The sequence below is a fragment of the Panthera onca genome, chromosome A2 (assembly GCF_046562875.1).
Source record: "Panthera onca isolate mPanOnc1 chromosome A2, mPanOnc1 haplotype 2, whole genome shotgun sequence".
Classification (NCBI taxonomy): domain Eukaryota; kingdom Metazoa; phylum Chordata; class Mammalia; order Carnivora; family Felidae; genus Panthera; species Panthera onca.
The window spans coordinates 18,022,629-18,033,399 of NC_138340.1; the positions used below are offsets into that span (position 1 = coordinate 18,022,629).

The window sequence follows — 10,771 nt, forward strand, 5'->3', positions numbered from 1 at the left end:
GAGGGACGGTGGCAGAGGAACCAGCATCTATTGGGGTCTACTGTCTGCATTCTTACTTAAGGAGTAAACAAAATAGAATTCTTATACACATTAGAAGCACATGTGAAAGGGCACCTGGGTGTCTCAGTCAGTTAAGTGTCCGACTCTTGATTCTGGCTCAGGTCATGATCTCCCAGTTTGTAGGACTGAACCCCATGTCAGGCTCTGCATGGGCAGTGCAGAGCCTGCTTGGTATTCTCTCTCTCCCTCTCTGCCCCTCCTCCACTCATGCTCTTTCTCTCATAATAAATAAGTAAACATAAAAAAAGAAGCACGTGTGAAAAAGGAGGTTTGAGAGGAGAAAAATAAGCCTTTAAAGAAAAACTATGTGTGCTTAGAAAGCTCTCAAGCTACTCTGTTACCTTTTACACCATAGACATGTTTCAGGTAACTTTGTGGGCTCATGAACTTAGTATCTGGTTACCTGAAGATGTCAAAACCAAAGGTGAAAGAGAAGGAGGCAACACCGCCTTCACAGTCCTGAGCCTGAGAGTCTGCTAGAGGAGATGATAGCAGGAGTACCCCTAGTAGAGCTTCAACCTCTAGGAGGACTTAAGGATCAAGACCAAGCTGATCTTTCCAGCCTCTCCCAGCCTAGGCTTCCTTCCCTCAAGGGTCTCTCCTCCGTCATCCCAGGGGCAGGGAGTAGGAAAGAGTCCTGAGAACCCCCAGGTTCTGGAGCTCCCAAAACACCAGAGCTGCCTTCTCCAGACACCTGTCCCACCTGGAATGATTTCCCCACATTCAGTGGCACTCAGCAGGGCACAGATTCTCCTGCCTTCTCCAATGTACCGAGGGAGGCTGGTGGCCAGCCCACACAGGGGAATTAAAGAAGGAAGGGGGTGGTGAAAGTAGAGAAACAGGATTTGGTAGATGACTAGGTGTACCACACTGTTCTTAACCCTTTAGGGGGTCACTGACCCCCTCAAGAATCTGAGATGGGTGGGCCTCTCTCCTGAAAAATGCACACCCTCACTGAACTCTACATACAGTCTGGGATGTGAGCAACTGTGGACTCTATCTTCAGAACTCCTGATACAGGGAATCAAATTAGAGGAATGAGTCAAATATTGACCCTTCCCACATCAGAACAAGGATGTTTTTGTTCATGAATTCACGGAGTTGAGCTGCAGACACTTAAATATAAGGGGATGGTCAAACACCCAAGAAGAAATGTTCAGCAGATAGTTGGGAACAATGGATTTGCAGCTTGAGTGAACCTAATTCGAAAACAGATTTGGGAATAGCCTACAAAGGGAAGACAGAAGGCACTCTAAAAGTAATGTGCAAAGAAAGAAGAGCACTGGGTCAGGGCCCCTATAGGTGAGAACTGCCTGAGCAGTGTGAGAGAAGGTCTGTAAAGAAACAAAGAAGCAGAACATCTACCCCCTCCCTGGAAGCCATGGGTTAAGAAATTCCTCCCAGTTTCACATGGGAAATCTAGGTCTCATACATACCCTTTGGACCACATGACAGAGAGAGAGGAGGAGGGTCTTGCACTGTGTGGCCCTTTAGGTCCCTGACACCCCTCAGAGTTCACAGTCTGCGGCTCAGTTCTGAATGAGCTTTGGCAAAGCCTTCCCAACTTCTTCGCTGAAAAGATCTACACGAAGAATCCCTTCAAACCAAGCCACCATAGTGAAAACGCCTCAAGCACAGGGTGTGATCAGCAAAAGCCAGTGTATGGGAAATCCTAAAAGATAAATGACAATTGCTTCAACCAAACAATTACAAGGAGGGGCACCTAGGTGGCTCAATCAGTTGAGCATCCCACTTCAGCTCAGGTCATGATCTCATGGTTTCTGAGTTTGAGCCCCAAGTCGGGCGCTGTGTTGACAGCTCGGAGCCTGGAGCCTGCTTCTGATTCTGTGTCTCCATCTCTCTCTGCCCCTTCCCCTGCTTGCTGTCTTAAAAATAAATAAATGTTAAAAAAATTAAAAACAACAATAACAAAATAACTATAAGGAAAACAGAAGGAGCATATATAAAATTAAGAAACAAAAGAGACACTTCAATCAAATGCAATGCGCATATCTTATTTGGGCCCTGATATGAATAAATCAACTGTAAAAAAAAATTACGGGAAAATCAGGGACATTTGACCACAACCAGATATCTGGGTGAAAAAAAGAATGTACTGTCATTGGTTTTTAGGCAGAAAAAATGGCATTGTAGATAGCATGGGTAGCTCTTTGACTCTTAGTGATACACAATGAAATACTTATGGATAAAATATGTTCTAGGGGTATGCCGCCTAAAAAAAGTCAGCTTTTTTTTAAGGTGGGGAGTGACAGGCAGAGTGACATGGAACAAGATGGACTAGGAGTTGGTAACTACAGAAGCCAGTGATGGATGACAGACCAAACCAACTGTTCATAAGCTTAGGAGACTGTCTCTTCCTTCAAACTCTGAGGTGGACTATAAATTCAATTTTGTGGAAACAGGACCTTTTCTTGCTCCCAGAGTATACTGCAAAATACTAATACTACTTGCTACTTTTATTACTTGGTATTCAAGTAGGCAAAAAATATAATTTATTTAAAAAACAAAAACGTAATCACACAAGAGAAATCATCTGCTTACCATCCACTGTAAAACAATGTGCTCAATTTGTTAGGGTGATCATCTCACTAGGTACAATAACTTCACCGAAAGGGAAAATTCTTCCCCAGAGCATCTTCTTTATGATCCCAACAATGGAAAATTTTCACCTCAGTAAGCTGGCCTCAGGGAGGCTCAGGCTCATCCCTGTTGCCTAGATACCAGTGACATCTCTGGTGCCTACAGAAGGCTCTGGCACCCCTCTGCAAGGGAGACTGGCTAAGGTTCACCAGTCAGCGGTTGCTCCTTCCTCCCACATTCCGCTGCCCAACAGACCCCAGGATAGTATACAGTTGTATCGGTCTGTCACTTACGAAATGGTGACGCACAGAAGTTCTATTACATCTGCTGAACTGGTTTTTACAATTATCTCAACTCTAGTGCTGGCTCTCATGCATTTGATTTCTTTCTAACAATTCCTGTGAATTCTAAAGTCACAAGGCAAATAAACCAATTGGAGCAACAGTTAACAGTTCAACTGACTTTTTCTCCAAAGAAAAAGTCACTAAGCCATCAACTGGCCTTTTAGGTCAAATATGATAAAGTATTCATTTTGGTCGGTTTCTAATTCTGATAGTGGCTAAAGTTAAAACAGTAACACCACCACCCTGAAACTTCTCTTCACATACTTAACACCGGGCTACAGGATGCAATTATACGAGCTCCACAGCAGCAACCTATGTAAATAAGCATCTGAGGTCACTTAAATGTAACCCTACTAAAAATGCAAATACTTTAAATACTAGAATTCATCAAAATCACTGTAATCATGGTGCTTCATAAAAAAAAAAAAAATCATAAAGCTGGTGAACTGGAACATTTCTGTTAGCCACTTTTGAAAAGTTTCAGTACTTTTTCTTCAAACTATTCTTTCATTCTTCAAACTATTATTTTATTCTTGGGTTATGTACAACTACCAAAATGTTTCATTCCAAGCAGTAACTAGTTCTGTTTCCCTGGTAGGTAAGAGCACGGGGTTTTCTGTTTTCCACATTTTGTTTTCGCAACGTTTGCCCTCATTTGTCTGCTAGTGCAGCTTTCTTAATATAGGAAACTGAGGAAAATGATACAAACCCTTAGAATGCAAGAGACAAAAGCAGTCTTTAAGCCAATGTGAAAGAAATGAAAGCTCCACCCACGGCGACGCTTATCACTATTAAAGAAGGCGTCCTCTGATCCATTCTGGGACTTTTTTGGATAACAAGGTGGGCAGATTTCCTCACCGTACACCAGCTGACAGGCCCCACTGGCACTCAACACTCAAAATGGCTGCACATCTGCCGGCCCCAGGTAAACGGCACCTGAGGCGGTGGGCTGACTCCTCCACCCGCAGACTCAAGGAGAATCCCCCCACCCCCAATAACCCGGGACACCACGGACGCCGCTGTCCTGGGAAGCAATGACCCAGGAGATCGTTCCCCCACAAAGGTCCGAGAAAACCTCCTCAACGACCGGGGTAGATCCTGCACCGCCAAAATACCTGGGAGACCCCTCAATGACCAGAGAAGACTCTGTCCCTCAAAATCAGGGGAGACAGTCTCCCCCCAGTAACCTGAAGAAACAATGCCTCTCTCAAATGACCGGGGGATATCCGGCCCCACAAAGACCCTGAGAGATCCCCCCCCGCCCCCAAGATCGCGGGAGAGCCCCTCCCCAAATAACTCGGAGACACTCCTAATGACCAGAGACTTCGCCCCCGAACGGCCCGGAGACATCCTCCACCAAATCTACCAGGGCGGCAGAGCCTTAGGCCGGACAAGGCGGGCCTTACCTGCGGCCTCGGCCCGTCCAGCGGTGCTTCCGTCCTATTGTTTCTCTCCCATCAAGATGGCGGCGGCCGCGCCGAGCCCCGCCCACCGCGCCTCGCTCCCGGAGCCCCTCGCTATTGGCTCACACCGGGAGCCCAGCTCGCGGACTGGGCAGCGCGAAAAGCGCTGTTGCTAGGGCGCCGGGATCCGAGGCAGCGGCTTCCGGGAGGGGCGGGGCGAGGAGCGGGGCCAGGGATGGGGCGGAGCCTTGCCTGCCTTCAAGGGGGAGGTCAGGTGGGTGGTAGGGTGGACAGATGGGTTTGGGGCATGTGGGGTGCTAGGGATGCTTGGGTGAACGGATGGCTCAACCAAGTGTCCCATTTTTCCAGAGTCCAAGGGTTTCCCGGGATGTGGGCTTTCCAAGACTAATACTGAGGCAGTCTGCAACAAACTGCGAAGTTCTTCACCCTGGCATACGGCGGGACACAGGACTGGATGTGGTTGGATGGAAAGATGGGCAATAGAGTGACTGTAGACGGTGAGCAAAGGAAGGTTATATGCACAGGTGGATGGATGACTGGATGCAGAGGGGTGGACAGAGGAATGACTGTAGAGTCCTCTGGGGACTGGCAGATGACCCATTGCCAACATAAGCCCTACCACCCTCCACACTGCATGACTTGTCTGAGGCTCATTTGTCCTGGGTCATATGGGTTGGCCAGAAGAGCTCCCACCTGAGTGCATGTCAGTGTAGCTGGCAAATTCGAGGGGGGAGGGAGGTGCTACTGAGAGTGGTCAGAGCCTCCTACCTGATCTCACTTTTTTGTAAATGAGGCCAACGTTGCAGCCCCATGCTGTATGTGCACTGGGGGGGTTGCAGAGGTGTGGATTCATGCATATGCTTATTTATTCAACAGATAGGTACTGAATACCTATACTCTGTGCTGGAAATATAGCATTGAACCAAAATGGTTCAAAGGTGGAGGGGGGGGGGCGGTGGCGGGTGGCTGCCTTTATAGGAATGGGCAAGAACGACTTCCTGTGACCAGCTGATCTCTCTTCGCTTGGAAACACTTTACCTGTGAGTTTCAGGGCTCCATGCCCTTGTGGTTTCCTCTCACCTCACTGGTTCCTCCTCTTTGCCTCCTCTCTCTGTCTACATTATTTCTGTCATAATCTTATCCAGGTTCATGGCTTCAAATTCCACCTCCATGTCCATCACTCCCAAAAGTGTATGTCTAGTCCAGACCCTGAGGGCCACACTCAATGCCCAGCTGTAGACTCTGCATCTGCACTCTGACTTCCACTTGGCGTCTCAAATTCAACTTGTGCCACCCTAGCTCTGGCTCATCCCCCAAACACACTCTACCTCACTTCCCCCAGCTCAAAGTGATGACTGCTTAGTCCTTTCTATTGCTCAGACCAAAGGCCTCATAGTACCTCTTAACTACTTTCTTTCCATTTACATTCAAGAAGTCCTATTCCTTCCATGCATCATCTACCCAGGATGAGAGCACTTCTAGCCAGGTCCATGGCTTCCACCCAGCCCAGACCACCACCATCTCTCTCTCTAGGGCAATGTCACGGCCACCTTCCAGTCTCCTGCTGCTGCTCTTGCCACCTGCAGTCCATTCTCCACACACCAGCCTGTAAATACATAAATCAGAATCCCTCTCGCCCTGTTCAGAGCCCTGCAGTAGCACCTGCCCAAGGAAAAGTCAGAGCTGTCAGGGGCCTTATGATCCCCCATTACCTCTGTGGCTGCGTCTCCCCTGTTCATCTCCAGCTCCTCTGCTCAGCAGCTCGATTTCTCACATATCACACTCCATGCACTCCCCTGGCTCAGGAGCTGGGCTCCAGGTGTTCCCATACCTGGAATGCTTTCTGCAGATTTCCACAGGACTGTACCCAAATGCCCTCGAAGTCCCTCATTTCAGACTGCAACAGGCACCTTTCAACCAGCACGTGAGATCACCTTTATCCCCTTATGCTGCTCCACTCTTTTCCATAGCAGTTACCTTTTTTATGAAAGCATTTATTATCCTTTATAGGAAGCGTGGTTTCCTCCACTAGAACAAGAGCCCTGTGAAGTAAGAATCTCTCTGTTTTAGTCATGGATATATCCTGAGCACCTCAAATACCAAGGAAGCTCCAGAAGTACCTGTTGGCTGACTGAATAAGAATGGCATGTGGTATTAAATGATAAGGGCTATGGAAAAAAATTAAAATGGGGCAGCAGGAGGGAGGTTGGGGCAGGGTGAGAGTACCCCAGATCAAGGCTAGCCCTGCCTGGGTCAGGCCCAAAGGTCCCCACACTCAGCAGGGTTGCTAGGAAGCCCCACCCAGCGTTTGCTCCTGTTCCCTGCCTATAGTCACAGAATAAAAAAAGCCCAACAGGCACCAGTCATTCAAGCCCTCACAGATAAGCACTGTCCCACCTTCCTCTGATGACCCACTCTCCCATTCCAATGCTCCTATGTGTGGGGTTGAGGCTGGATGGAGTAGAGTCTCCCTGGGGCAGCCCCGCATTAATTCACTCTTATATTTCTTCCATAAGTGTTTACCAAGGGGTGACCTGGGCTAGACACTAGGTACATGAGAAGAAGGGACACAGCAAGAATTTGAAGGATTTATAGAGTCCTTGCCCCACAGTGAGGAGTGTGGGGAAGTAAAGGATGGATCCAACAGTAAAAACAACAACAACAGCCAAACAAATAAAAACCCAGCTTCATTATGGGCAGTGTGAATAATGAAGAAAAGGAACCAAGCTGATGTCCAGAGTATGGTGTTTATGTCCAATGCAGCAGGAAAGGTATATCTGAGAAGGGCACATCTGAGCTAAGATGAACCTAGAGGCCTGGCTGAGCAGGGAAAGAGAAGCCATTCCAGGAAGAAAGCATAACAAGTGCAAAGATCCCCAAGGAAAGAACAAGTTTGGTACGTTGGAGGAATATGAAGAAAGTGGTTGGGTCTAATGGAAGAAATAGCTCAAAGTTCAATGGAAAGCTCAAAGGCATGAAGGAACAGACCACAGACAAGAGATCTGGAGGCCAAATCCAGGCGTCCTATTGTGCAAACAAGAGTTCTAGAAGGAGAAAAAGGGATGGCTGAAATAGAGGCACAAACCAAATAAATGATAGAAGAAAAACTTTTCTGACTTGAAGAAAAAGCTGTGTCTGCAGATGGGAGGTACTGGCCTCATTCCCAGGCAGTATGGAAAAGGAAAGACTATAGTGAATTCTTAAACTCCAAGGAGAAAGAGAACATTGTACAAGCTCACAGGTAGATAGAACGAGTTACCTACCAAGGAGGAAGGGCCAACTGGCCTTAAACTCTCCCCCATAACAGGTAAATTATCCTGAAGGATCAGTCCTCATGCCCGGAGGGAGAAGGTAGCCATTAATGTAATGGAAAAAGTAGTGAAGTTTCCGAATTACCAAGAGAAAAAATGGAATGAATTACATCTTAAAAGAGAAAAAAGAGGAAAGTAGTAGGTAGTTGGTAGTTTTATATAGTTCAATTGAATAGAAAGATAAAATCGTAAAGTAAAAAATAATAAGCATAAAGGAATTATGGAATGAGCAAACATTCATGATTGCATAATGTCATGATTGGAAATCTAGAAAATCAAAAGGACTTCTTTGAAAACTACAACAATTAATAAGAGAAAATGTTAAGGTAGTAAATACAAGAAAAATATGTCAAAAATTTCCTACAAATAAGCCCCTAGAAATCAATAAAAATGAGGAAAATATTCAATTAACAATAACAGAGCTATAAAATATTTAGGAATAATTTATTATGAAAAGTATAGGAATTGTACTAGATGGGAAATTTCCTACAGAAAATTGTATTAAGAATCTTAGAGGTCGGGGAATGGGGTCAGGATTCATCCATCACTTGAAACTGGACACTTGCCACTTTGGACAAAATTTGGATTTTTTTTTTTACCCTTTTTTAAAAAGTTTTTAAAATGTTTATTTATTTTTGAGAGAGAGAGAGAGGCAGAGCATGAGCGGGGGAGGGGCAGAGAGAGAGACACAGAATCCAAAGCAAGCTCCAGGCTCTGAGCTGTTAGCACAGAGCCTGACCCAGGGCTCGAACTCAACAGCTATGAGATCATGACCTGAGCTGAAGTCAGATGCTTAACCGACTGAGCCAACCAGGTGCCCCTTTAATTTTTGTTTCATGTTTATTTTTGAGAGAAAGAGAGAGAGAGAGAGAGGCGGAGAGAGATGGAGACACAGAATCTGAACCAGGCTCCAGGCTCTGAGCTGTCAGCACAGAGCCTGAAGTGGGGCTCAAACTCACAAGCTGTGAGATCATGACCTGAGCTGAAGTTGGATGCTTAACTGACTGAGCCACCCAGGTGCCCCGGGACACAATTTGGATTTATTAGCAAAGATAAAGGAGAAAAAGGGTATTGGGAGGCGACGAAAAGAACCTCACAACATGAAACAATAGTCAAGTTCATCAGAAGGCAAGGAATACAAATCAAAGTTAAAATGTAACAATGGCAAAACTATGGAGAGAATAAAAAGATCAGTGGTTGCCAGGCATTTGAGGGAGAGGGAGAGATGAATAAATGGGTGGAACACGGAGGATTTTTTAGGGCAGTGAAACTGTTCTGTATAATACTATAATGGTGGGCTCATGTCATTATCCATTTGTCAAAACCCATAGAATGTACAACAAAAAGAATGAACTCTACGTAAACTCTGGACTTCGGTTGATAACAGGTCAATATTGGTTCATTGATTCTAACAATCATACCACACTGATGTGGGATGCTGATGGTGAGCAAGGCTGTGTGTTGGGGCAAAGAGGTGATATATGGGAGCTCTGTACTTTCTGCTCAATTTTGCTATGAACCTGAAACCACTCCTTTAAGAAAAGGCTATTAAATTGAACATTTTTTTAATGTTCATTTATTTATTTGGAGAGAGAGAGAGCACAAGTGGTAGAAAGAGAGAAGAAGAAACGGAATCCCAAGCAGGCTCTGCACCATCAGTGCAGAGCCCAATACAGGCTCAAACTCACGAACCTCGAAATCATGACCTGAGCGGAGATCAGGAATCGACTGTGCCACCCAGGCACCCCAAGGCTATTAATTTTTTTTAAATGTTTATTTATTTTGAGAGAGAGAGGGAGAGCGCATGCATGCGCGCGTGCGCACACACACACACACGAGAGCTGGGGAGGGGCAGAAAAAGAGGGAAAGACCCCCAAGCAGGCTCTGCACTGTCAGCACACAGCCCCATGTGGGGCTTGATCTCATGAACGGTGAGATCATGACCTGAGTCAAAATCAAGACTCAGACGCTTAACTGACTGAGCCACCCAGGCACCCTGGCTATTAATTTTTTTTTAAGAAGAGAAACAAGGTAAGTCACTTTATATTTAGTAAACTAGCAAAAGTTAAAAAGAACTGCACCAACTCTTGCTTTCCAGGATGTAAGGAAAAGGATTTGTCCCAACATTATTGACAAAGACTGGTTACAACCTTTTTGGAAAGCAATTTTGCAGACCCCAGTAAAATAAAAATGCAAACGCCTTTAAACCCTATAGTCGCAAACTTTGGATTCTCACTTATAGAAATAAAAGCACTGAGATGTGGGCTATATGGTCAGGGATATTTATTGCTACATCATGTGTAGTGGGAAAAAAATTGCAAAGTGATGGCCCATCCACAAGGCCATCGTTAGGAACATTTTGGTGCCTTCACACTCTTCTGGCTACTATGCTATGTAACAAATTACCCAGCTTTAGTGGCTTAAAACAGTTACATTTATTTTGCTCACAAATCTGCCATTTGAGCAAGATTCAGCAGAAACTGTTCTCTGCTGCTGCATCAGTTTGGGCAGCTTGAAAGCTGGGTGGAAATCATCCAAAGTTCCTCACTTGAGGTGTAGCTGTCAGCTGAGGCTTGAGCTGAGACCTGAAATGCCTACGCGTGGCCTCCATGTGCCCTGGGCCTCCTCACAACTTGGTGGCTAGATTCCAAGGATGGTTGTCCCAAGAGAGAAGAAGCCAGGTGGAAGCTGTGTCCCCTTTCTAACCTAGACTCAGAAGTCGCAGTGTCTTTTCTGCCTCATTTTATTCATTAGAAGCAAAGTCACTAGGTCTGGGATACATGTTCAAGGAGAGGGAAATTAAACTCCACCTTTCACTGGAGAAGTACCAAAAAGTCTGGGGACAGAGTTTTGTTTTTGTTTTGTTTTTAATTTTTTTAATGTTTTTAATTTTTTTATTTTTGAGAGAGAGAGAGAGAGAGAGAGAGTGAGCGGGGGAGGGCCAGAGAGAGAGGGAGACACAGAATCCAAAGCAGGCTCTAGGCTGTGAGCTGTCAGCACAGAGCCCGACTTGGGGCTCAAACCATGAGAT

At 45.8% G+C, this 10,771-nt stretch overlaps 1 protein-coding gene across 2 annotated transcripts in view; it reads right to left on the bottom strand.

Moving 5' to 3' along the window:
- The window catches only part of IP6K2 (inositol hexakisphosphate kinase 2), a 30,462-nt gene extending 25,936 nt beyond the window's left edge, over nucleotides 1-4,526 (bottom strand). The window contains exons 1-2 of one of the 2 annotated variants that reach the window (XM_078443096.2): nucleotides 4,412-4,484; nucleotides 1,497-1,732 (exon numbers count right to left, since the gene is read on the bottom strand). In XM_078443096.2, coding sequence (XP_078299222.1) covers nucleotides 1,497-1,510 — 14 coding nt within the window. In that variant the 5' untranslated portion in view covers nucleotides 1,511-1,732; nucleotides 4,412-4,484. Of the gene's footprint in view, nucleotides 1-1,496; nucleotides 1,733-4,411 lie in introns of both variants that reach the window. The other variant, XM_060631005.2, reaches the window with a different exon arrangement.
- Between the last annotated feature and the right edge of the window lie 6,245 nt (nucleotides 4,527-10,771).